General features: G+C 41.3%; 1 protein-coding gene across 9 annotated transcripts in view; it reads left to right on the top strand.

Annotated features, from left to right (window-relative positions):
- PHKB (phosphorylase kinase regulatory subunit beta) overlaps window positions 1-27,521 on the top strand; it is a 238,260-nt gene that overhangs the window by 166,292 nt on the left and 44,447 nt on the right. For all 9 annotated transcript variants that reach the window (XM_006121183.5, XM_089781466.1, XM_006121180.5 and 6 more), the window contains 9 exons: window positions 8,271-8,326; window positions 8,556-8,649; window positions 17,208-17,291; window positions 18,329-18,433; window positions 20,506-20,588; window positions 20,670-20,760; window positions 22,964-23,025; window positions 23,114-23,276; window positions 24,831-24,912. In XM_006121183.5, the coding sequence (XP_006121245.1) occupies window positions 8,271-8,326; window positions 8,556-8,649; window positions 17,208-17,291; window positions 18,329-18,433; window positions 20,506-20,588; window positions 20,670-20,760; window positions 22,964-23,025; window positions 23,114-23,276; window positions 24,831-24,912 (820 nt within the window). The remainder of the gene's footprint in view (window positions 1-8,270; window positions 8,327-8,555; window positions 8,650-17,207; window positions 17,292-18,328; window positions 18,434-20,505; window positions 20,589-20,669; window positions 20,761-22,963; window positions 23,026-23,113; window positions 23,277-24,830; window positions 24,913-27,521) is intronic.

Raw genomic sequence — 27,521 nt, 5'->3', positions numbered from 1 at the left:
GAGGCTATGTTACCTGTGCAATAGGTAGTTGGGTTCCTCATAATGATTTATTACTGTAGCTCTGTAACAGAGTTGAGATGGATTGTCATAGCAGCATCTCCTGGTGGAATTAGCTAGAGGAATTAGCTCCAACCCTCACAAGATACCCTCTTTTAGCTGGTATCTCACCCGTTGTTGCTATTTGCTCTGTGCATCATTTCTACTGTCTGGTGCTGGATCAGTGTCATTACCTAGATTGTAGTGTCCTCTTAGGACATTGCCTTCCAGCAGTGCCCACTGCTTTGGTCTTTTGCCCCCTTCTAGGGATGGGTCAGCAGTCCTCAGTCTTTACACCTACCACTGTGGCCAACTGCAGCCCCAAAGTTTAACCCCTTGCCTCAGGGGCAAGACACAGTCTAGAGAGGTCATGCTCCTTGGTGGCATAATGGTGCAAGGGGAAAACCCAGACCTGCCCAGGATTCTCTAGTCCAGCCCTTCTTCACTCCTCCTTTGCCTCTCTCTCTTGTTCCTGGGTCATTCTCTCTAAGTTATTCTCTATGGGCATGTCTACACTATAGAGTAATTTCAAAATAATGTGAGTATTTTGAAATAACAAGGCAAGCGTCCACACAGCAAGCACGTTATTTTGAAATAACAGGCTTGCTATAGCAAAATAATATCTCATTCTACAAGGAATAATACCTATTTCAAAATTGCTATTTCAAAATAGGGTGAGTGTGGATGCTTATCTGTGCTCATTTTGAAATAATTGCCCTCCAGAGCTTCTGACCGCTTCTCCGGTGGCCACTCTGTTTAAATCTCTCAAAACTCTATAGCGTCCTTTCTTCTGCAGAGTTTAAAGCTGCAGGCAGAAGGGAAAGGGTTTGTGGCATGATATGAGCCCTACTAGCACTGTGCCATACATCACCACCCTGCTCTGCATTCCCTGCTGCCATGAGTGACCCCAGCACTCCCTCCAAGCCCCCCATGGCTGCAAGCACACCGGCAGCCAGCTTGGATGCTCCCGGCCACGGGCAAAAAAGGGTACCATCCTGGACTGGTGTGGAGACCCTGGATCTCTCAGAGGTCTGGGGCGAGGTGCAGAGATCCTGCAGGTTTGACTCCAGGCACAGGAATTCAGATGTCTACAGCCAGATGGCCGCCAAACTAGCCCAGAAGAGGCACACCCGCATGCTGGACCAGGTGCAGATGAAAATTAAGGAATTGTGGCAGGCCTACATCAAGGCCAGGGAACAAAGTTCATGCTCTGAAGTGGCCCCTCAGACCTGCCACTATTATGAACAGCTAGATAGGAACGTGGAAGGGGTTGCTGGTTCCTGAACACACGAGCATCATGCGCCTTCCCTGACCACCTAAAGTAAATGTCTGTGAACCATCCCCGATAGTCCACGAGGGCCTGCGGCACCATTGAAAAGTACCCCTTCCTATTGCTGAAGTCCGAGGCACAGTGGTTAGGGGCCAGGATGGGGATGTGCGTGCTGTCAGTGGTTCCCATACAACTGGAGAAGCCTATGGCAGCAAAGCTAGTGATGATGGCCTCCCCATCTCCCAGGATGATGACCCAGCACAGCAGGATGGCATCAATGGCCTTCACCGCCTATAGAATTATAGAAACCTAAAATTACAGGGTTGCCAGAGCCCTTGGGAATTCCCTGAGTCCAACCCCCTTCCCACACCTGCAGCAACTCCAACTACCCCATCCCTACTAGGGCTTTGTCATGCCGGGACTGCAAAACCTTTAAGTATGGAGATTTCACCCTCCTTGCTAGGGAACCCCATTGCAGTGCTTCACCACCTCATAGGACAATAGTAAGATAGTCAAACCTGCATGAGCACATCCCCAACAGTCATTCTCCCCAGGCCAAACTGATTCCCAATGGAGCGGTAGCTATCCAGAGTGGTGAGCATTCAGTGGGCAATGGCAACACATTTCTGAAGGGGGTTGGTGGGTTTCATCTGGGTGTCCCATCTTCAGGGCAAGCCACTTGTAGAGTTCCCAAGAAGGTGTGAGCAAGACACAAGAAGTCATTCTTCCACTTTACTCTGCACTGACTAGACCTCAGCTGGAGCTTTGTGTCCAGTTCTGGGCACCACATTTCAAGAAAGATATGGTGTAATTGGAGAAGGTCCAGAAAAGAGCAACAAAAATGATTAAAGGTCTAGAAAACATGACCTATGAGGGAAGGCTGAAGAAACTGGGCTTTTTTAGTTTGGAAAAGAGAAGATTGAGAGGGGGCATGATGGCAGTTTTCAGGTCACAGAGAGGAGAGGGAAAAATTGTTCTCGTTGGCCTCTGATGATCGCACAAGAAGCAATGAGCTTAAACTGCAGCAAAGGAGGTTTAGGTTGGATATTAGGAAAAACTTCCTAACTGTCAGCATGGTTAAACACTGGAATAAATTGTGTAGACAGGTTGTGGAATGTCCATCACTGGAGATAATCAGGGTCCTACTGTGAAGGCAGGCTACTGGACTTGATGATCTCTCGAGGTCCCTTCCATTTCTAGTATTATATGATTCTATCCAGAAGTTCTGGAGCCACTGCAGGTCATCCCAGTGCTCCATGATGATGTGATCCCACCAGTTGGAACTGGTCTCCCAGCACCAGAAGCCGTGGTGTACATTGTGCAGGAGAGGATGGATGGGTATGTGGTCCAGGAGGAGCACCCAGGCCTGGATGAGGAGGACTCCCATACCAGGCTGGTCATTGTCCTCCTGCAGCAGGTCCAGCTCCATGTTGGAAGTGCTATAGCATCTGCAAGGGCAACCAGAGCATGTGGTGTGAATTTTCTGTCCCTCAAGGAGGTAGGCAATGAAGAAGAGTCTGAGACACGGCTGTGGAAAAGAGCCCTTTTAAGCGCAAGCCTCAGGAAGCAACTACAGGAAGTCACTGCTGTCCAATGCCCTGCCCAGAGTGTTTCCAGGGAGCTTTAAATCTGATTCAGGTTCCAATCACTGTGGACACTCTATTTCAATAGAAATCTGTACTGTTTTGGTAGGGTTTTGTAGTATGGACGTTCTATTTAGAAACAATTATTTATAGAGTGGTGGTTGTTTCAAAATAAGAGTGTAGTGTAGACATAACCTAAAATCCTCACCCTTGTATCAAGGCCCCCAGTCAGGTAGGCATCCAGCTATGGTGTATCTCCCGTTCCCCTGAGCCTACCCACCATTGCTTTCTTGAAGTGCTTCTCCCTTGCTGGGAACCAGTCCTGGTCAGGATCCAACTGCCCTCTGCTCTGCTGAGCAGCTCTTTATAACAGGCTGTTGCAGCAAACCACCCTCTGATTGGCTTCTTATAAGCCCTTTCATTATTGGGCATGGCTTTGCACAAGATTCCTCCAGTGTGCTTTAAGCCTTTCCCTGCAGGAGTGGGGCAGCTGCCCCATAAAGATCCCACCTGGACAGCTCATAAAAACAGCCTTCCAGCTTGCAGATAACAGCCTGGGTATCTGTGTATAGCTACCAGCCATACATCAGTCACATTCTGTCTTCTACCAGCTTTAGTTACTATGTGCTGGGTGTCATGGCCATGAGGGGTTGGCCAGCAGCCTGGGGACTAAGGGGTTAACTATGTCTCCTGTATGTAGCCAGGTAGTGGTCAGCCAACAGAAATGCAGGTAGAGATTTCAAATTGAGACAAAGGAATTTTGGGGGTATTCCTGTTCTTTGTCTCTGAGCCAGTTTTGCTCTCTAGATACTGAGGGAGACAGAAGAAATTTTTCTCTCCAAGAAAAAGATTCTTCATAATATTTAAGTAGGATAAAGTCTAGATAAATCCATCAGGTTTTATTGTTGTCTGGTTTGGGCATTTGGGTCTGATGTCTGTGGGGTTAGAAATGGTTTTTCCTCTCTTTTGCAACTAAGTCTTGGCCCATGAGGGAATCCTCCATGAGTATATTAATTGGTGGCTCTTGCCATCTAGTCGTTCCAACTATACTTGTAACTGGGGTATTGTTTTGATAATTTAAGTTCTTTCTTTTTTTATTTAACCTGGTATTGATGAATTTTTATGTCCTGGTTTTACTTGAAGGCTGAGATTTCCCAAGTGGTCTCTTCCCTGGTTTTCTTACCGTTACTTGGGTGGTGGCAGCGGGTTTTTTTATGGTTTTTATTTCCCAAAATCCAGGTGTTAGGATTTTGGGAGATGTTTTTGTACCAAAGTCTGTAGAGATCAGGTTTGGGATTGCTTTTGCGGGTCCCCACTTCTGCATTCATCATGCCAGAGTGGGGAACAGCCTTGATATGGGTGATCCCAACACTCTCCAAGTCCTAGATTTTTTTCCAAAATGTGTTTTCTGTACTGCACAGCCTTCTTCTGAATACACCAGTTATGTTAGGTCTCTTGCTCCGTAAGGGGATCAGTATATAGCAGTTTGCTACCCTAAATGGAATTACCCACACCATTCTCAACACTGGAATAGTTTGAAATTAATGAAAGAATAAAAGAAATTAATTTAGCTACAAGAAGATAGATTTTAAGTGAGTACAAGTATAAGGCATTAGTCATAAATGGTTACTAGAGAAATTAAGATAAAATGGTTCCTAATATTAAAACTTAGCAAACTATACTTGGTTCAAGGTGAAACCCTTACTACATGTTTCCAGTAAGATTACTGATAAAATTCTCCAGCTGTGATACACTCCCAAAGTCCAAGTGCTGTTTTTTTTTGTCTATTTATGTAAAAAAGAGAGAGATGCATAGAGAGGGGTAACTTTGGGTGGTTTTCCTCTCATTTTTATAGTTGTCACTCTTTTATATGCATTTTTCCTGAGGATTAGCCCTAGATAAAGTTCATTCCTACTATGAGGACTAGGGATGTTAAATTTTGATTAATTGACTAATCGAATAGTCAGTGCAATTTGCATTGACAATTCATTTAGTCAATAAGGGGCCCTCCACCTTTGAAATGTAGCAGCAGCCCCAGGGCTGTTGCTACACTTCAAAGGCAAAAGCACTGAGGAGAGCACAGGGCTAATGGGGGAGTCTCCCACAAGCCCAGTGATCTATGCAGCATTTCAAAGCAGCAGTGCCGTGGGGAGCCTGGGGTCAGCTGGGACTCCCCCGCTGACCGTGGGCTCCCTGCAGCGCTTCCACTTTGAAGCACCACAGCGAGCCCGGTGTCAGGCTCTTTGTGGCATTTCGAAGCGGCAGTGCCCCACGGAGCCCCAGACCAACTGGGGATTCCCCCATTGACCCTGGACTCGAAGTGGCACTGCTATAGCCACTTTGAAACACTCCTGGGAGCTTAGTGCCAGGCTCCTTGTGGCATTTCAAAGCGGCAGTGCCCTGTGGAGCCCAGGATCAGCTGGGGACTCCCACCACTGACCCTGGGTTCCATGCGGCGCTATCTCTTTGAAATGCCATGGGGAACCCAGCATCAGGTTCCCCATGGCGTTTCAAAGTGGCAGCACTGCACGGAGCCGGGGGACAACAGGGGAGTCCCTGGATGATCCCAGGCTCCACATGGTGCTGCTGCTTTGATGGTTCCTCCCTCCCCCCGCTGCCTGTTTCTGATAGAGACAGCGGGGGAGGGGGAGGAACAACTAGTCGACTACTGTGTTGACTATCTGATAAGCATTTGCTTATCAGATAGTTGACTACTCAACTAGTCATTCACATCCCTAATTTGGACAGAGACAAGGAACATGATAGTAAAAGAGATTCCATGCTGTTATTGTTTGCTAAAATGCAGATCTGTTTGTTCCTGTCTCTCTTGCTTGTCAAATAGTGGCCACTTGATAGGTGATTGTCCACTGACTTGGATTACAGCTGTCTAGAGGCATCAGGTTGTGTCTTTGCCTTTAAGGAACTGATTTACTGGTTCATTAAGCACATTTCAGACCTAATTTTAGCTTATGTTCATAACTTTACATATTTTGCACCATGGTATTATTGAGCAGCAAGTTACTAGTTTTCAAATAATATCTCACAAGATATATTTTGTGCAAAAATTATTACAGTGGAGTGTAGGGTATGAATATAGGGGCATGCTGACATTCACATTATTCAGCTTTGAGTATGAGTAGTTAATGCTACAGTGCCCAACAGTTTTTGAGGAGGATTGATAAATGGCTTTATTTCATTAATGTTTTACCTGAATATTCTGTTTACAGTATGGTGTGGCACACTCTAGATCTATAACTTTATATGTTCTTCCAGGCTTTGGCACATTAAAAAGAAAAGGCATTTATTTCCTTTCTTTTTAATATATAGTGTTGTGTGAGTAATGCACTCTATTGAGTTTCTCACCTTATTTTATGAAAATCTATGTAAGTTTCACACAACCAGGTCCTCTAAAATAAAAATGACTGAAGCAGTAAGTCACTTAGAAAAAGATTGCAGCACATACTTTTTGATAAAGTACTTCATCAGGTGCAGTAATCCATGAAAATCCTGCGTAACAGTATAGATTAACATGAGAAATGGGGGGGTCTGCAGTTTATTTTTAATCAACTCCCTTTTTTGTCCTAGACATTATTTTTTAGAGTTTTGTACTAACATTTTATAGCTGTTTCTTTGAGTGTCATCAATCTGATTATTCAGCCAACTCATACGCACTGTCATTTGGAAATAGAGAATTCTAGTTAGAACCTGCTTTCTTCCGTCTTTCATTTCAGCTAGTCTCAGTCTCTGTGATCAAACAACCTCAATCTCTTACATGATATTGATAGAAGTAGAGAGCAAAGCAACTCCATAAAACAAGATCATAAGTTTACAGAGGCCTGTTATACTATCTTCTCTTCTAAGAAAGAGCTTTTTTTCCCTGGTTTTAATAGCTTTACTAACAGTATTTAGTCAATAGGAACTCCCAGACTAGGACACTGTTTTGTTATTAAGGTGTTACGTTATTTAAATTTCCAACAGGTTATCCTGGCTCCCATAGTGCATATTGTAAAACTCACATTGGAAAAAACCCATAATTGTTTTGCGTGCTTAAAAATTTTATGTTATAGTGCTTCTACAGCTTCTAGTAGAATTATTCATGCACATTTTAGGGCAAATACACCAGGATTTACTTTTGTGAATAAAACAAATATGACTTGATTTGAAGGAGTCTTAAATGCTTGACCAGTGTTTGGGTTTTTTGTTTGTTTTACTTTAAAAACTTAAAATCAGAAGTAATTATAGTACATTTTGGATGTAGGAAATTTTTCAAGTTAATGTAATTTTTACTTAATTTTTGCTATGCCAATTCTATTTCATTTACCTTCAAATTGTTAACATTTAAATTCCAAGTGAGGGTTTTTTATACAAGTAAAACTTCTGTTACAGCGGTCCATCTTGTAAATAGCACTATATTTGCTTCTGCTAAATGCATCACAGCACATCTCCTATTCTTTCCTCCATTTCCCTGTCTCTTCCCCCCCCCAAAATTAGAAGGTATATATGTAGAGTACATTGAATGCTATCACAGAAATGATTGAGAATAACACAGACATCTTATATCTTAGCCAGTGAAGTATGTTGCCACTTAGAAAAAAGTATGAAATCCTATTCCCAGTCACTGATTTTACTGGAATCAGAATTTTTCCCAAACTGTTTAATTGAATACAATTTGCATCTTTTTTTCTTACTAAAATATTGTCATTCCTTTTGTTTGTAATAATCTAATTAATTAAAATATTATAAATATTGCCATCCTTTTGAAATGTGCATTATATCTTTCATACAATAATACAGGTAGCGTAGCAACTGTCTAGTCAAAAATATTTCAGATTAAAATATTTAAATTATCAGCTTGCATGTGATTGGGTTGGGTGCTCACACGTGTATTGTGATTCGTTCTGAACAAGTCTATACAGTATATCAAAATAATACTCTGATATAGTAGGCATAAGGGGGAAAATATCAAAAGCATCAAAAGTATAGCCTTTATTTTTTCTGGGATACATACTTAAATATTTTTTACTACATATAGAAATTTTTAAATAAATCTCATAGATGGTTTTCTTTACAAAAATATAAATGGTGACAAAAGAAGAATCTGTTCAATATGCATCATTCAAAATATCATTGACAGTACAGCCTCTAACTTAGTTGTGAGATTTATGACTTTTAGGTCTGTGGTGACCATGTTTCATTACTATGTCTACACAGTCAAATTGATTAGCAGGCAGTGGAAAGCAAGGAGCAGCAAGGCACTGAGTTGATTCCGATCTTGTCTATGAACAGTTTAAATACTGTTAATGTCCTTGTTCCTGTTGAGATGACAAACTCTTCTCAGTTAGCAATGCTAATAAAAGTTTGTTTCCTCTTATTGATTTTAGGGGCCGTTAGAAAATGATTTGGTAGTCCATGTGGCACTGATAGCAGAAAGTCAGCGGTAAGACATTTAATTTTATTAAAAATTTCTGTTTTAAGAAAGAATTAAATGTGACTTTGATCTAGAGTTTGGTACAGGTTTTTAAAGATGTATGAATGAGAATATGAATTCAGATTTAAATTGGTATGATATTGATGTTATTGCTTCATCATTGATTGCTACCCAAGACCATTAGAAAAATCAGACTGTATTTATGCTGTGATTAAATCCCTGCATTTATTTTGTTTAGTCTGCAGGTTTTTCTGAACACGTATGGAATCCAGACTCAGACTCCACAGCAGGTGGAACCTATTCAGATATGGGCTCAACAGGAACTTGTCAAAGTAAGATAATATGCATTGAAGACTTACCTATGCATTGTTTCTTTTTTATTATTTTAAAAATCAATTTCTTATTAGCTGACAACCAGACTTACGCTTACTTATGTTGCAATTTGATTGGGAGGATAGAGGGTGCCACTGCAGGAGCTCAGACTACAAAGGCTTCTACTGTCCCCTTCTCCTATAGTCATAAAGTTGAACAGTGAATACCTGGATCCCATTTACCTCGGGGAACTGGCCATTTTAGTTATTATCTACACTGGAAACTCGCTATTTGGGGTGCCAGAAATTAGAATGGTCACGGCCACCCACACTGATTGGCACAGACTTGCCGAGCACCCGGACAAGGTATGGGGGCCTCCATGCTCCCACAAGGGGCTGAGGTGGGGGCGGCCAGCACAGCCCAGACTGCACCACACGAGACTCTGGCATCTAGATTCAAGCCTTCAAATCATGAAGATATTGCCATCCCCTGCAATTTGTCCATCATCCATATAACTTATGCCCAGTGTATTGGACGTCACTATGTGTGATCATTGAGCCCCTGCCTCCATGATTATCTTGGCAGTCTTGGTTCACATTAGGGATATAATAGTGTTGTCAATTAACTGGTAAGCAGAAGCTTATAGGTTAATGCTATAAGAGGACACACATTTTCCCCCCTTTCCCCTTGCCACTAAATTTTTTAGCAGGCTGGCGAGCAGCCCGGCTCAGTCCTGTCTTGCACTGAGTCTGGGATCTACCCCTGCTGCAGCTCTGCATTTAAAATATATTAGGAGCCAGGCGGATAGGCAGCCCTGCTCAATTCTAGCTTGTGTCAGGTCCAGGAGCTCAGCCCCCACTTTGGACAGGGCTGCTGTCACCCTGTGCTGCTGCCTCCATATCAGAGGCAGCAACATGTCATGCAGGATGATAGGCAGCCGGTCCATGAGGGGAACTGGTTTTTAAACTGGCTCCCCTCATGGACCAGTTCCCACCTGGCACCTTGCCCTTCTGCCTCTATTATACTGGCTGCCGGCCCCACTCTAGGGATTATAGAATAGTCAAGTAACTGATAAGAATTCATGAAGTTAATTGACTATTCAATTAACTGATATTTGAAATCGCTAGTTAACATTTTTATGGGCTTTGTCATCACAGGCTGGTTTGACAGGTCCATGCCATTTGTCTAGTGAGCCTCTCTGACCAAACCAGTTTCATGCATAGTCATTACTCCATAATCAATTCCAAATCCCTCTGAATCCTAACTCTCAAATTTTGTCTATTGCTAGCCTCAAGATCACTTTTATAACAGATTAACACAGCTATCCTTCTGAAATTTTTTATCACAATAAATAACCAGTGGATGCAGGGGAGCCGTAAGCTGATTCCACAACATGGCTATTCTGCCCTACCACTGAAGGCAGACGGTTTTAGCCTTGAGTCTTGGTTGCGTTACATCTTCTGACCTCATTGTTGTTTTGTGTGCCCCATTCACAATGGAGTTCCTGAAGACCCAGAGATTAACCCTCCTCACAATTTCTCCTGCAGTTACAGCTAACAAAGTTAATTCAGAACCACGATGTGCCCCAGCAACCTATTGGTAGGGTGAACATATGTCCTGTAACAATCTGATTTCCAATGCTTGATTGCTTGGACCGTCCAGAAGTTGAAATCCTCTGATCCAGTACATGTCATTGCCCCAAAACTAATTTGCCAAAATTTGCCAAACTGAGATATAAGTAAGCTAATGCCGCCTTTATGTCCACAGCAAACTGATACCTGCTCAGGTAGCAGCCATCCCCGGGAATGCATAATGGATCTGTTTTCTGGTCCTGTATATTTTAAAAGGCTTTGATGGCATTCACAGGTTTACCTATTCATCTGCATATTCCTTATCTCTACCGTGGCCCTTTTTCCTGCTTGATTGGTTTTTTGATACTTCAGTCAGTTTCAGTGACATTGCTCCTGCGTAAATTGCACATCTAGTAATTCTAATTCAAAGCTAGAGCAGTAAAAGAACCCCCAAAAAGGCCATAACAAATGCTACTTTAAATAGAACTGCTTACACCCTATAGTTGCATACTCGAATAAAGCTTCCTATCAGTATGGTTATGTGGATCCTGTCTTCCTCCCTGAACCATCATCTTTGGAACATCCTTCTAAAATTGTCCTTATAAAAATAAAAATCACCTTCATACTCCAGCAAGTGCTGCTAGCCTCCAGCAAAACTTGATGCCAGCAAGGTGATCCTATATTGTGGGTGAAAGCTAGCAAATGGTGCACTAAAGGCACTGCATTACTTACCACCTACAACTTCAAGACAGACCCAAAAGAGAAAATAACAGAACCCCTCTTGTTATTACCTATAGTCCACAACTCAGACCCCTCCAACACATTATACATAATCTACAACCCATCTTGGAAAATGATTCCTCATTCTCAGAGGCCTTGGGACAAAAGCCTATTCTTGCTTTCAGACAACCCCCTAACCTGAAACGAATCCTTCCGGGTAACCATACCATACAACCACATCATAAGCCTCCAGGAACCCAGCCCTGCAACCAAAAACAATGTCAACTTTGCCCACATATCTGTACTAGTGAATTCATCATTGGAGCCAACAACATAAGCCACCAAATCAAAAGGTCATTTGACTGCACATCCAGTAATTTGATCTATGCCATCAAATGCCAGCAGTGTCCCACTACTATATATATATTGGACAAACTGGACAGGCTCTGCGGGAAAGAATCAATGGACACAAATCAGATATACGTAAAGGAAACATACAGAAATCTATTGGGGAGCACGTCAGTCTTCCACATCACACTTTAAAAGACCTCCAAATAGCTGTCTTGTCATAAACCAGTTCTACAAGCCAGATCCCACAGGGAAGCATTGGAATTAGAGTTCATCCGGAAATTCAATTCACATACTAATGGACTCAATCCTGATGAAAGTTGGTTGGGACACTACCAATTTAACAGCCATTGAAGGTGCAAACAACTTTTTGTGTAGTATCTTTCCTGACTTGGGTCTGTCCATTGACTTCGATTCTTATCTGCTTCAGTTTAACTACCCAATCTTCAGATACTTACTGATTCTCTCTGTCTCCCCCACTCCTTTCTCTTCCCTCCTCCCTCTCCTTCCCCTCTCCTATTTATTTTGGGTGTACACATCCTAAACTCATAACTCCAGTCATCTGAAGAAGTAGGCTGTGCCCACGAAAGCTCATAATACCATCTACATGTTTTATAGTAATAGAGATGTAGCCGTGTTAGTCTGGTCTTGCTGAAGCAAAAGACAGGACTATGCAGCACTTGAAAGAGTAACAAGATGGTTTATTAGGTGATGAGCTTTCGTGGGCCAGACCCACTTCCTCAGATCAAATGTTTTGTAAGTCTATAAAGTGCTACCAGACCTTTTTTTTTTTTTTTTTTTTTTTAAACTACCTGCAGTTCAGGGATGGAGCAGAAACAATGGAATCCTTCCCTAAATCAAAAGTCAGATCCCTCCTGCCTGCTCCAGGCTGTCCTGGGACTTGCAGCTAACATCGATATGGGAGACTGTCTCGTCTGTAGGATGGTTGGGGCAGCTGCTGCAGTCCCCCCTCCCACTCCCCGAGCATGGGGCCTAAAGAGGCCACCCTGAACCATCCTATGGATGGATCGACTCAGGCTACAGCATATGACTTATGAGAAGCTGACAGAACTGAGCTTATTTGGTTTGAAGAAGAAACAAGTGGGGGGAATTTGATAGCAGCCTTCAACTACTTGTGGGGGTGTTCCTAAGATGATGGAGTCATGCTGTTCTGAATGGTGACAGATGATAGAACAAGAAGCAATGATCTCAAGATGTAGTGGGGGAGGTCTAGGTTGAATTTGGAAAAATTATTTGACCAAGAAGGTGGCGAAGCACATAATGGGTTGCCTAGGGAAGTAGTAAAATCTCCATCATTAGAGATTTTTTTTAAGGCCAGCCTTGACAAAGCCCTGGCTAGGATGATTTATCTGGGATTGACCCTGCTTGGAGTAGGAAGTTGGACTATATCTGTGGTGTCCAACACGCTCGCCATTAGTTACATGTAGCTATTTGGCCAGTTGAGTGTGGCTATTTGGCTTGAACAATGTGGCTGTTTGGTTGGTCGAATCTGGCTAGTTCGCTATAGCAATAGCCACTATAATGGCTACTGCTTCAGAACTGGTTGGACACCACAAGACTAGATGATCTGAGGTCTCTTGCATCCCGAATTGTCTGTGGTTCTATGAATTAATTCTTCCCTTTTGAAACCTGTTGAATGGGAGTCACCTACTCACTATCTGTTGCCAGAATCCTGGTTCTGCCATCAGTAGACATCGTCTCTCCTGGCTGTAGTGGTTGTTTCTTGCTTCTGCTCCTTGATCCTTCCCATGGCTCAGAAGGCTCCCCCACACCTGTGCCCAGCCAGCACTCTATTCCAATGGAAAGGTCTCTGCCAGCTTCTGCTAGCTTGCAGATATGCAAATTCTGTTACTTAGGGTATGTCTACACTAGCCATTTTTAAATTCTCCGTAGTTCGAACTACCTGCCCGCAGCTACCCGCAGCACGGGCTAGGTAGTTCGAATTAAAGCTCCTAATTCAAACTACCATCTAGATGCAGTTCTTTCAGGAAAAAAAAAAAACCTTTTTCAGTAGATCCTGTACTCCTCATTTTTTTGAGGAGTACAGGATCTTTCAAAAAAGGTTTTTTTCCCTGAAAGAACCTCGTCTAGACAGCAGTTTCACTTTCGAAATACCCTTTTTCAAAAGACCGCTGTGACGCGATTATGGAAATGAAGCATGGGATATTTAAATCCTTGCTTCATTTGCACTTTCAATTTGCCTAATTTACATCCGTCTTTCAACAGAGGGATGTACAGGCAGTCCCCGGGTTATGTACAAGATAGGGACTATAGGTTTGTTCTTAAGTTGAATTTGTATGTAAGTCGGAACTGGCTCCAGATTCAGCCGCTGCTGCTGAAACTGACCAGCGGCTGACTACAGGAAGCTGGAGGCAGAATTGCTCTGCCCCCAGCTTCCTGGAATCAGCCACTGATCAGTTTCAACAGCGACTGAATCTCGAGCCTGGGACAGAACAGCTGGGCTGCCAGGTAGGTCCCTGAAGGACCAACCCGGCAGCACCCCAGCTGCTCTACCCCAGGGTCCACAACAAAAGCCTGGTCTGCTGGGGGAGGGGGGGCATTAGCTGCTGGCAAAGCCTCAGAGGCGTGGAAGGCCTCTGCTGCGGCTTTGCTCCCAGTGTCCCTGGTCTGCTGGAGACGGTCCCCAGCAGACCAGGGACACCCGGAGCAAAGCCGGGGAGGCGGAGGGGTCCTGCGCCTCCCCAGCTTTGCCAGAGCCTGCGAGCTCCGGGGCAACATAAGTCGGATCCGCGTAACTCGGGGACTGCCTGTAGTTTAGACATACCCCTCAGAACTGTGGAATTTTGTCTTTCTTCTTTTTTTTCTCTTCTAATAATGTCTTTTCTCTTATGTTTTCTTATCTTTCTCCCTTCTTGCCTTCATTTTCTTTTCCTTCTTCTTTCAGCATACTTGCTGAATATTTTGATACATGATAATGTATAAATTATTTACCACTTTAAATGCAATTTAAATTAATGCATTTTATATTATAATGGACTTTTTATTGTTTTTGAAAATGTTCTGCTAAAAACAATCATAAATGGTAATTTAAAGTCATTTTCTCAATTCCACTATAACTGTCTTTATTTTTCAGATAGTTCAATTTGATTATTAACATTATTCAAAATAGTCAATTACAGAATTATAAACTAGCCTAGCCACCAGTGATAACATATTAAAGCTAAAGATTCTAAACTGTGGGGCTGTGTCCCAAGAAAGAGTATTTATGAAAGGATAAAGTGAAGAGGAGATATGAAAATAGAAATGTAAGAAGTGTGTAAGGAGGGGCAGAAAGACAATAGTAACAAGCATATAAGAGGAAGATGAGGTAGATAGTAGGAATGCTGAGGATGGAGAAATTCAGACAAGTAGAATTAGAAAACAGATGGTACAAGAGAGCAGCAGGAGAGGAGAATAGACTAAGTGATAGCAAAATCAAAGAATACAAAAACAGATGGCAGAGGAGTCCACTTCAGCTTTTTATAAAGGACTCTAGAATCTGGATATCCATTATCACTCCAGGTTTTTACAGAAATATTCCACTATCGTTAACTCTTGCTGCACTGCATTGATCCAACCTGTTAGGGAAGTTAACTTGAAAAAACTTCCTTTAGTGAATTGGACTTGAAATATTTATTGGAAATGAGCCAGTGTTCTGATGTTTTGAGCTAGGAGTGTATGGTTGGTAGATAAAATGTTGGCTAGCTTGTTTCCAAAAATAAATTAACAAGACTAAATCTGAATTGATTAATTTTGTGGACTATTTTTGTTTCTTTGTCTGAACTGTAGTGGATGAAGCAGGAGATGTATTAGTGGAAGATAGAGGATAATAACATATTACTACAGTTTAAAAACAGAATCTTCAAAGAAATATGAGGTATTATAAGATTATTAGCATTCTGTTTTTATTAGTAGGAACAGTTCTTTTATAAGTAAAATATTATAGTGTTCTAGGGCAGTAGAGCTCCATCTAGTGTTACATTATAATGTGTTTTGTTCTTGTCATTCATATGGTCACGGTACTATATAACAATAAGCTGATTAACATGAATGGCAGCTTTTGATTTATGTTATGTGCAGATACAGTATTACATTTATTGATATTTTTTTACATTAAATGTCATTTCCGGTCTTTTCCGACTTCAATATATTCAGATTGGATTGGATACTAATGGTGATAGGGGACAGTTTGTTCATGTCATTGTAGCAGTGTGATTGACAATTGAGTATCACTGTGTACAGCTTTGTAATGAGTAAAAATAGCCTTTGTGCTACACACACAATTTTAAAAAAATGCTAAAGTCAAACTGACTTCAAGGCCAACTCACATTATACCTAATGTGTAGAAAATGGATGCACAGGTCAAGGAAGTGGGATGTTTTTTCTTAGTAAAAAAGAAAAACTCTTCCCATCAGTTTGATAAATAGCTAGAGCCCCATGCCTATTACCTTGTCTCCCATCAGCCTCATTGATTTCATTAGACGAATAGGGTAGCCCTCAGCAGGTTCTAATCCAGTAGTCATCAACCAGTAGATTGGGATCTAGTGGTAGATCTTGAAGCCTCTAACAGGTGATCCTGACTGGTTTGTCCCCATGGCTATCAAGTGCTGGCACTTCAGCTGCCCTTTCCCCCCTGGTGCTCATCTCTTGCCCCTTTGCCTTGGAGATGTCCCATGGAGCCTCCTGCTTTCTGTGCAGGGCAGGGGAGGAAGGGAGGGACACTGATGTCAAGATGTCCCCTCTTCCACTCTCTATCCTTTGTCCACAAAGCAGAGAGGGGGCACAACAGGACTTGGGATGGAGTTTGCTGGCTGCTTTAGGGAGTGGGCCAGGGCAAGGGGGAGCCTGCCTTAGCCCCACTGCACTACCAACCAGGAGCTACCAGCAGTGCCCAGCTGGAAGCCACATCCCAAACTCCTACCCTAGTCATGAACCCTCCTGCTCTCCAAACCCTCCTAGCCCCGAACACCCCTGCATCAAAACGCCATCTCGGAGCCTGCATCTAGAACCCCTTCCTACATCCCAACTGCCTGCCCCAAGAGCAGCTCAGAGCCCCCCTCACACGCCAGATCCCTTAATCCAAGACCAGAGCCTGCACCCCAACGTTCTGCCCCAGCCTGGTGAAAGTGAGTGAGGATGGGCAAGAGAGGGAGGATGGAGTGAGCAGGAACGGGGCCTTGGAGAAAGGGGTAATGGTATTTATATTTGAGGTAGATCTTGGATTGCATCTAAATTCAAAAAGTGATCTTGTGCTCAAAAAGGTTGGAGACCACTGTTCTAGTCCATGACTTTCTTTCCCTAGTTATTAGCACTCCTTTTCTCACTTGATAGTTGTACAGTTTTTGGGTGGAATTTTTAGTTTGTTACTTTTTGCAGCAAGTTGCCTTTTTTATGTGCTGTACAACCAGTAAACATAGGGTTCTGCAGTCTTGTGAGGTTCAAAAAGCAGTGGATGATTTGGTCTAGATAGAATTGTTTGTGTTAATGAGACTTCATTGTTTTAGAACAGAATGAGGCAAATTACAGCCTGATGCTTTTATTGTATTCTACATGGTTAGTCAGTGAAAATATTATTAAAGGTTAAGATTTAAATAATCTATATGTATCCTTTTAATAATTTTTTTGCCTTCTTACTTATCAAAACACTGGGCTAAAGTCAAATCCTTGAGCTGCACATTTAGTCAAGTTTTATCTGGGTTTTTTATTTCAGTTTTTCCTGAGTCCATCACTGTGATATGGATGTACATCTAAAAAAAATAGGAACAATTGTAAAGGTTTTATATTTATGTTCTCCTCCAAAAAAAAAGAAAAAAAAAAGAAATGTTTCTGGGGATGTTTATTACTGGAGGTAAAAACAAAAAGACCTGGACTTTGTATAATTAGTTGGCTTTACAATGTCACAATTGCTATTTTTTCAGGCTTACTTTCATTTGGGGATTAATGACAAAGTGGGATTATCTGGACGGCCTGACAGACCTATTGGATGCCTTGGAACATCAAAGGTCATTGCAAGAAGTGAATGATTTGTATTATTTTTATTAGCATATACATTAGACAAATTTGGGATTATTCTGTGAAGACAGAATACAATTTAAATTGTTGATTTTACTGAATGTTGTAATCTTATTTTCTGCATGTAAATCTTCTTATTGGTTATTATAAAATGTTTTGTATACTTTATAAATCTGTTAAGGACAAAGAATGAGCTATGTCACTGTTAAATTATTTCACACTTTACCTAAGCACCTAATTACAGTAATACTCACCCAAGATAAGATTGATCATGATAGGGTTGAATTACTGTGATTAAAAAAGAATGTGGATTTGCTCAATTATAAGAACAAGAATTTTTAAAATCAGATTTTTTAGTTACAAATATTTTTTACAGATCATTATTACGTTGACACTGCAATATTGAATCTGTGGTTTCATTTTCTAACCTATGTCAATACTAGAAGACTTACCAGAGTAATCAGGGTGTAAGGCTAGGGCTGGAGGGGTGCAGGAGTCAGGGAAGGAGCTTGGAGATGTGGAGGATGCAGGAGTCAGAGTTAGGGAGTGAGGAGGATCTCAGAGCAGGGGATTGGAAAATGTTGGGGGCTCAGGGTAGGGGCTGTAGCCCACAGCCGCAACATAGCCTGCCCAGCAGCTGCAGCCCAGGGCCAGCCTAGCCAATGGCTGCTCTCCAGGGATGGGCGGGGGGGTGGCGCATGGCCCAGCAGGAGGCTGGGGCTGCCCCACTGTGATCATTCTGGGGTATAACTGTCCTTGCTACCACACCTCTTCCTTTTTGATAAGAAACAGTTGCATTCCACACATATCTCATTGTCCTGGCACAACCAAATCCTGACCTTGCTTTAAGTTATGATAAGAAGAAACTGCCTACCAAATTTGATGGCCTTAGCTCTTACCATGTAGGAAGAGTTTTGAATGAACAAAGTCTCATAGACGGACCAACACAGACAGGCACACAAATATATAGTAGATGAGTTCCGTATATTTTTAAGAAATGGGTAATGTTAGCTTTTTCGCCCTACAGATTTATCGAATACTAGGAAAGACTGTTGTTTGCTACCCAATCATTTTTGATCTAAGTGACTTTTACATGTCTCAGGATGTTATGCTGTTGATTGATGACATTAAGGTATTTATCTGTGTTTTTCTTTCACAACCTGATTAAATAAATCCCATATAAAAATAAATGGAGTGGGTCTAAAGATTTGATGAAATGTAGGATTGAGCAGGGGAGATGAAAAGTATATAGTCAATGTACCTTACTATATAAAGTAAATAAACTAAGTTATGGTGGGAAGAACGATGCAAATGTTAGCATTAATATACTATTAGATCAGCACAGAGCCTATGCTGTGGCAGAAAGCCAACTATAAGAGAGGGTGAGAATGTAATGGCACAATATATGCTGTGCAACCCCCTCTTTTCCCAAGCAACTGGCAAAGTGCAGACCCCAAGGCAAACACATGACTGGGGTAAGGGATGTGGCCAGTTCACTTAAGGGCTGCTTTGTTTGAAAGCCTCATCTGGTGGCACTTCTTTGGAGCCCTGTCCACAAACTAAATTCGCCTTCCTTGGGTGAATACCAATTAAAGGCAGCAGTGCAGATTAGATCTATGTGACTAACTGATTGTGCAGTTTGCAGCAAGGACCGGACTCTGGCTGTGTCCTCTCCCAAATCGGTGTGCTAGGCATCAGCCATTAGGGTCATTTGTCTCTCTGGTCTGTTGAATAGTTAATAATTTATGTAAAGTGGAACTGCATCAACAGGAGAAACCCTAGAACATTGGTTCCCAAATTTTTTTATTCTGGGGACCAGTGTTCCCTCTAAGCTGTGCAGCAGCACAGCTTCACAGGTGATTAATCAGCCCCACCCAGTCTGAGGCTCAGGGCTGCCACACAACTTAGAAGGAACACTGCTGGGCATCAGCAAAACCATTCACAAACTTTTGGCAGACTGGGAACATTGTATTTGCATATTCATTATGAAAATAAAATGTTACCGTTCTGCCAAAAGCCCCAGCCCCAAGAGCTCCTCAGTGCCAGCCCTAACCCCTAGAGCCCCCCAGCCCTCCACTGTCCCCCAACACCAGCCACTGACCCCAGAGTCCCCTGCACCCAACCCCCCCCCCAAGTGCCAGCCTCCCATCCGCAGAGCCTCTCAGCAGAGCCTCCCACCCCCAGAACTCCCTGTGCCTGCCCGCCTCCCTCACCTAGCTCTGCACTGCCTCCCAGACACCACCTGAGCACTGCTGCCTGGGTCACGGATGCTCTATGGCTGCCATGCTGAGCTCCGTGTGGCTTTTCTGCCACGCAGCAAAGTGCTCTTCCATGTCTGGGAAGAGACCCCGCCCTCTGCCCAGCACTGGTTGGCTGAGAGGTGGGGCAGGACACGCCTCTCCCAACAGCTGGGGCTGGAGCCATGTACCCCAGCAGGTTGTGGACCGGTGGTTGGGAGCCACTGCCCTAGAATACCTTATAGCCCTATTGGCGGGGCCTTCATCTGTGAGTTCAAGACAGGCAGAGTAGGGGTTGAATCTAGGTCTTCCACATCCCAGGTGAGTGCTCTAACCATGGAGCTATCAGGTATCCGGCCACCGTTACCCTTTCATCAGTTTTGAAAATGGCATCTAATACCCATCATAAATCTATCCTGAAATGTTTTTCGTGAGCCTAATCAGTGAGTTTATGTCAAGGAGGTGAATAGTTTCAGTGGATCTGAAACCACATTTTTTTACAAATATTCTATTTGAAAAAAAATTTCAACCAGTCCTAGTGCTCACACCACTTGCCCTACTCCCCCAGCTTCAGAGTGAAATGACCTGGGTTGCAGCACCTACTTCTGGAATATGAAAGGTGCCAATTATCTCCTCTGTGCTTTCACTCCTGATTCATTTCCGAATCCTTTTTATACATATCAGTAGATCTAATCCAATATTTCATTCTGCTCAGACTGGTGACATGGTTAGTTTGTGGCTACCTATAATGAGAGCAATGTTATCATAAAGGTGTGGCTATGAAGCATCTGAAAATTGTTTACATTCTACATAATGCTTACATTCTGTGGAATTGATTAATGGTTTGAGATTTGTAATCTGTTGGATTTAAAGTAGTACCTTTTATTTTAGGTTGTTTGTTATTGTTACAAAGTATTGTACTTTTATCTTTCCTGGCATAATCTCATATACCTTTATGTCTGTCTAGAATGCATTGCAGTTCATTAAACAATATTGGAAAATGCATGGTCGTCCCCTGTTCCTCGTGCTTATCCGTGAGGATAACATAAGGTATGGAATACATATGAAGATCATTATTTGTAATGAGATTTTTCATATTTTTAATATTCATGTTTGTTTTTAAAATTATAGGGGAAGCAGATTCAATCCAATATTAGATATGCTGGCAGCCTTTAAAAAGGGAGTTGTTGGAGGAGTCAAGGTTCATGTTGATAGAGTGCAGGTATTTTTTTTTCTAAATGTTACATTCATACTCTGGCAGTAGTCTGTGTTAGTCCATGAATTGTTATTTCTATAGACATTTTATTATATCAAAATTCTTTAGTTCTCATGTGACTTTTCAATATCTCACTGAGTGTAATAAAATTAAACATGAGATAAAGTCATGAGTTCTGCTTCTTTTTAAAGCCCTTTGTTCACTTTCAGGACAGTATAAATCATGCTTTCTCTAAGCAGAAGCTCAAGGCTTTGATATTTACCACAAAAGGCCTTTGAATATGGCTGGGAGTCTTTTATTTTTTACTCCCAGCCATCTGTCTTATGGGATTTATCACCAAAGGGGGCAAGCCCTTGATATCAAGAGTTAGGGGCTCTATTTGGGGCAGGGAAAGGTATGTTTCATTTGTTAACTAAAGTTAAAATTCTAGTTAGTTTTAATACATTGGCTGTTCAAAACAAACCTTAATGGGAAGACTTAAGTTTTACCTCAACAAGCGAACATGTTAAAATTACAAAAGGAGCTTTTCTAGCTCTAACAGTAAAATAAATGCTTTCAATTATGATTTAAATAAACTTTTTTTAAATTTCAGCTGTCAAACCTAGTTCACATAATCTCTGACTATTGTAAATTAGGGTTCCTGATGCAAATGTCATTGCCATCCATTCGAAGAGCTACCTACAGGCTCCAGGGGACTTTTGATACTTACCTGTAATGCCTCCTTTTTATTATTTTGTATTTTATTAAATTGATATATTATTACAAGAAACATTTATCAAAAATTATCTACACAGCTTGCTTTTAGATTATTTTACATATTGTACTATTTCAAAGACCTCAGCAAGTCATTGTTCCCATCCACATCCCATTTCTTTCCACGAAGAGTCTTTAAATAATTAAGAATCATTTTAGAACTGTTTTCTGTACTTGGCAATCACTGCTGCTGCTGTTGTCTTGCCTTACTCACGAAGAGTGCAAAAACATTTCAGTAACCCTTTTTGCTGCTTTGGCTTGAGGATGGTTTCATCAAGATTGTGTTGTTCTATATCTTGGTAGAAGGGGTCTTCCCCTTATTCATCATTTTGCATACCCATTGCTCACTTGTTTCAATTCATGTCACTTCCTATGTGCATATCTATCATTTGCAACTTACGCCTTTCACATTTGTCACTTTTCTGTGCATCAACTGGCAGCCTGACCACCAGCAGCCCTATGATCCCACTGATCAACTCTTCCTCCTCCCTCCCAGCACCTCCTGCATGCCGCAGAGCAGCTGTTCAATAGAATGCAGCTGGTGTTTAGGGGTAAAATTAACAATTGCTGATTAAAAGTCTAACAAATAATTTAAGCCTCCCAAGCCTACAAATAATTTAAAGTTTCTTCCATTGTTCTTAATAATTTTTACTTTCATTGTCTGTAACGGCTTTGTCATCAGCTGCTTTCCAGAGGATTATATATGTCAAAAAGTGATAGGAAGACATCAGTAATGCAAACTAAAAAAAATGCTTGATTTTGTTAAGCATTTTCATAGTCAACTCTTACTGTCGTATTTGATCATAAATTTTAAAATGAAAACTGAGTTTACAAGTTCATGGGACACAAATCCATGGGTTTTTTCTCCTATTGACAACTATCAATACAAAATGCTTTTTAAGAAACGCTCTTAAAACTACTTTATTAGAACAGATTTCCTCTGCAACTATATACATGTGAAATTCATATGAATATTCAATGAATTATTTGCAATCAGTAAAAAAGTATACTGAAATATTAGTGACAGAAGCTTAACATTTGTTATAAGAAAGACAGAGAGCACATATTTGTGTGTAGTATAACCCTGGGGCTTCCCCTCCCTTGGCACAGGCTGCTGGGACAAAACTGCTTCCCTACCCCATGCATCTCTGAAGCTGTTAGGGAAGAAAAGCCTCAAGTGATTTCTGGAACTGGGAAGCTTGGTCCCTAGCTGTCTGGGCTGGGGCTGGCTGCCACAAGGAAAAAAAATCCTTGCTTTTAAGTTGTTTCGCTATAAGTCCAAGTTTTTTGGAACGTATCTTGAATTTATAGTGAGGACGGCCTATATATCAAAATACAGTAGTTGATCAATTCCTGTTCAGTAATCAGCAGTTTATATTGATCTTAGAATTGATATGTGTAGTGTACAGACTAATACCATCTTGCTGAGTGCTTTTTGTTTTTTTTCTCCCCCCAGACATTAATATCTGGAGCAGTCGTTGAACAACTTGACTTTCTAAGAATTGGTGAATCAGAAGAGTAAGGATATGAGGGAGATTTAATTATAGTGTTTTTCACAATTAAAATATCTTCTGAGCTGTGGACAATTAAAGAATTATTTTTTTAGGGCTCCCGAATTCAAGGGTTTTGAGGAGCTGGAACTTCCAAAACATTCGAAAGTCAAGAGACAAACTAGTACACCAAATGCCTCAGAACTTGAACAGCAACCAGATGTGAATATTAATGACTGGAAAAACAAATCAACTTATGAGATTCTTCAGAAACTGAATGTAAGAAAATTGGATAAATAGTTGTATAATTATACCGTACCAAATTCATGCCCATGAAAAATGTGTCGCAGACCATGAAAATGGTCTCTCCTTGTGAAATCTGTTGTTTATACTTTTATCCTATACTATACAGATTTCACAGCGGAGACCAGTGTTTCTCAAGCTGGGGGGTCCTAATCCAAAAGATAATTGCAAGTGGATCACAAGGTTATTTTAGAAGGTTCATGATATTGTCACCCTTACTTCTGCTCTGCCTTCAGAGCTGGGTGACTAGAAAGGGGCAGCTGTTGACCAAGAGCTGAACTCTGAAGGCAGCACCACTCTTAGCAGTGCAGGTAAAGGTGTGATATCCTATCATGCCCCCGTGCTCCTGCACTGCTTCCTTCAGAACTAGGCCACCGGAGAGTAGCAGCTGCTGACTGAGGGACCACCTCTGCATGAGGGCAATATTTACTAGCAATTTTCCATCCTTCCTTTTCTAAAATTCATATTATTTTTTGGCAGTACCTGAAATGTTCTAACAAGGGAGAGATGTTGTGTTTCTTATAAATAAATATCTCAAATCTAGACTGTAGCTCCAAAAACATTTGAATGATTGAAATTCTCTAAGACTGTTGAACTTTTAGTGACTTTTGATTGTAAGATAAAATATCAAAGTTTCAATTGGGCATTTTTCCTGTGCCAAAAACCAACAATGAATGAGTATTTCACCTTTCAACATTCTGTCTCAAGCTACGTCTAGACTGCCACTTTTTTTTGGAAAAAGGTATGCAGATTGCGGAGTGCAATTTACATACCTTTTTCCAATTGTTTTTTCAGAAGAGGCTTTTCTGAAATTTGGCCTGTCTTCACTGGGCCAAATTTTGGAAAAACCTCCTCTTTCAGAAGAGCCCTTTTTCCTGGTGAAACAAGGAGTACAGGGCTTCTGAAAGAGTGCATCTGCTCTCCCACAAAAAATGTTGGAAGAACAAACACGTTCCCTGGATGTGGCAGAGTTTTTCCGGGTTACCTCTTGGGTATCCCAGAAAAACTCCATAGTCTAGACATAGCCTCAGTGGGGACTTGAAAAGCTTATCTTGTCAATTAGTCATCTCATTACAAGCATTGGTTTGCAAATGGCACAGACCAAGGACATAAGACTGGAATGATCTTTTTGAACCGAAGGTTGCAACTTTATTGAACCTTGATATATCTCCTAAAAGCAGTCATTCTAAAGTAGCAGTAAAAAGAGCGTTAACAAACTCTATGCCACTGTTTCCTTGGAAGAGATAGAAAATAAAGATAGAGATGATGATATAACTGGGTATCAGAAGGGTCCAGATCTGGTAAGGTCCTGAGAGCCCTCAACTCCCACTGACAACCTAATACTAACTATTTGGTTATTATTATAGGGGGGGCAAATTAAGATTTGGAGTTTGGAGGGCAGACTTTCTCCCTGAAAGTTGTGGTGCTGCATAGTACTGCTCAAACAACTGTCTTCTGGTTTTGTGTGAAAGTTGCAATAACAGTGATGCCTTTTGCTAATGATCTAAATCTGAAAATTGTTCTTTTTAGGACTGCAATTGCCTAGCAAGTCAAGCAATTCTTTTGAGTATTTTGCTCAAACGGGAAGGACCGAATTTCATTACCAAGGAAGGTAGGTTATCCTTTCATGTGACTATTCTAAATACTGAATTAGAAGAGGCAGTGTTCTGTATAGTTCTAATGAATATGAATAATGGACATGCATACAAAATGTCATGTAGCTATTTTCTTCTCTATTAAAGCAGTTTCTGTTTTAAATGGAAAATGCACACTAATATATCATACAGTAGAATGAGCTGTTAAATCTATTAACTCTTCTAAATTGTTTGCATGCAGCATTTTGCCTATTCATAATTCTGGGCAAATAATTTTTGTCAGAAATGATTTGATTTTTGCATAAGAAAATGAAGCTGAAGACAGGTTGTGCGTGCCTGTGTCTCTTAGCCTGAAACATATCAGGAATCTTACATTGATGGTTTTGTTTTATTTTACGTATTTTGTGAAATGAGATTTTATTTCAAAATATTATGTATAGAAATTATTCTACTTGAGTTTTACATCAGAATTTTGTATTAAAATACAGGCATGAAATACACATAAGACATTACAAAAATAAGCTAATAATAATCCAGTACTGCTAACCTAGATAGTGCTATATTGGGACCAGTTCTGCTTCCTTAAGGAAGCAAATAGATAGAGGAAATAGGGGTTGGGAAGTGATTCTATCTATAGCACTATACGGCCCATGGTGTGAGCTTTATGTACCATGCAGACTGCTTTTTATCCCTGAACCATATACATGCATCCCAGAGAAAGAGGAGATGGAATCAGGCCTACACCATACGTTCAGTATTGCTGTATAAAAAATATTCTGGAAAGTTCTAAAAAAACACAAGATGCTTCATTATGTTTTATTTTTTAAACTTTGTTATTTTTATATAAAATATAAACAAATAACAAAACAAAGTACAGTAAAATTCCGATAGTCCGGCATCCAACTGTTCAGCACTCCCGATACTCCGGCATCAAAATGCCAAGCGCTCCTGACAGTCTGATTTAAAAAAGCCTGCCGCTCAGCACATGTATTGGCTGTAACCAGATGGAGCATGGGGGAGGGAGATCATGTTACAGTATGGAGAAGAACGTTTTGCTTCAGCAAAGGGGAAACGGGAGGGGTGGGAGAGGAGGATCAAGTTACAGCACGGAGGAGAGAGACTGAAGAGGAAAGGGGAGGAGAGAGGGAGGGAGATTGTGTCCTGGCCAGCTGTTAAGCCGTGCACCTGTACCGGACCACCTGATTCTCCGGCAAATCTGATAATCCAGCACCACCTAGGTCCAAAAGGTGCCAGATTATCGGAAGTCTACTGTACATAGTCTTGTGTCCTAGAAATATCAAAGCTAACAAAAATCAATGTTTGTTATTTATAAAGTCTGGAAAAACAAAAGCAAGCATGCAAACAAGAACCCTTAACCCACAGAGGTCATGCAGGGCATTAGTTTCTAAAATAACTAAATAGATAAATAAGTGAGAACATAACTTTTTAGCATGAGAGACTAATGTATACTAAGCCTTAAAAGTATGCAGGAGTTTCACGTGTGATCAGACACTCTCATATTTCTTACATCTAATAGAATCATTGGGAATCATTTTTTCCTTTAGTGAAGTAGAGATGTCAATAAGCTAGTCAGTGTATGAGAAAGGAATTGCAGATGTCCATTTTCTCAAAATAACACTTTTGGCCACTAAAATAATTACTGCAGACAATTTCTTAAAGTTAACTGGCAATACCAACTCATCCAGAACCCCTAAAATATACAACCTTGAAGCATCAAAAAGAACAACTCTTAAAAGTTTTTGAGAAAGTATTAAACGCGGTATTGATTAGTATAAAAGATGTGTGGAGGATTGATTAATTGTATTATAAAAACCTGTTTCAATGTAATACTAGGATTTTGTGAATCCACTGTATCCAGACACCTGGTCTACTTCTGAATATCAGGGAAGCATGCTCCCACCACTCCAAATAGCCTGGAAAGTACTTTGTTGTTGGTTAGACACTTCAGTAGCTTTCTGTAGTCATTACTTTGAATATACAGTACTGTGCTCTAATGAAAAATGTTCTTAAGGAATCTCCCACATTCAAAATTGGACCAAAAACAACAACCTCACTTTCTTGATCCTCCAGTTCATAATTAACCAAGCACCCATCTGGGGATGTCTGAGCTTAATGAAATTTCTGCATTGCCCTCTTATCAAATAGTACTATGATGTGCAAATCAGAGGTCTCATCCAATATGAAGTAGTAGATGATTTTAACTTTATTAACTGCTGATCTTGCATTAAACAGTATGAATAATTGACAAGAGTCCCTGCCAGTCAATTTTTACACCATGCCATACGAGCAGTGAGACTGACCTTAAACACTGACTGTTCATTCTACATAATAAATGTTTTCTTCCTGATTAACTTCAACTTCCTACCACATAATGATTTGAAGGACTTAAGTACTTCCACTTGATAGGCCCAGTGCTTTCAGATTAGGAATGTGACCAGGTAGCCAGTTTAACTGGTGTCCAGGAGCAGCCCCACCACCTGTGGTGTGCTGAGAGCCCTGTGGGGGAGCAGAGGTAGCCAAGACTGGGAGCCCTGCCAGCTGGAGGCCATTCCAGTCCTCCACCTGGGATCCTGCTTAATTGGTTAACCAGATACATGTTTGTTTA

This window comes from Pelodiscus sinensis, chromosome 12, assembly GCF_052426305.1.
Source record: "Pelodiscus sinensis isolate ZL-2025 chromosome 12, ASM5242630v1, whole genome shotgun sequence".
Taxonomy (NCBI): domain Eukaryota; kingdom Metazoa; phylum Chordata; order Testudines; family Trionychidae; genus Pelodiscus; species Pelodiscus sinensis.
The sequence above is the reverse complement of the archived record's forward strand: the minus strand, read 5'-3'. Positions and strand labels throughout refer to the sequence as shown.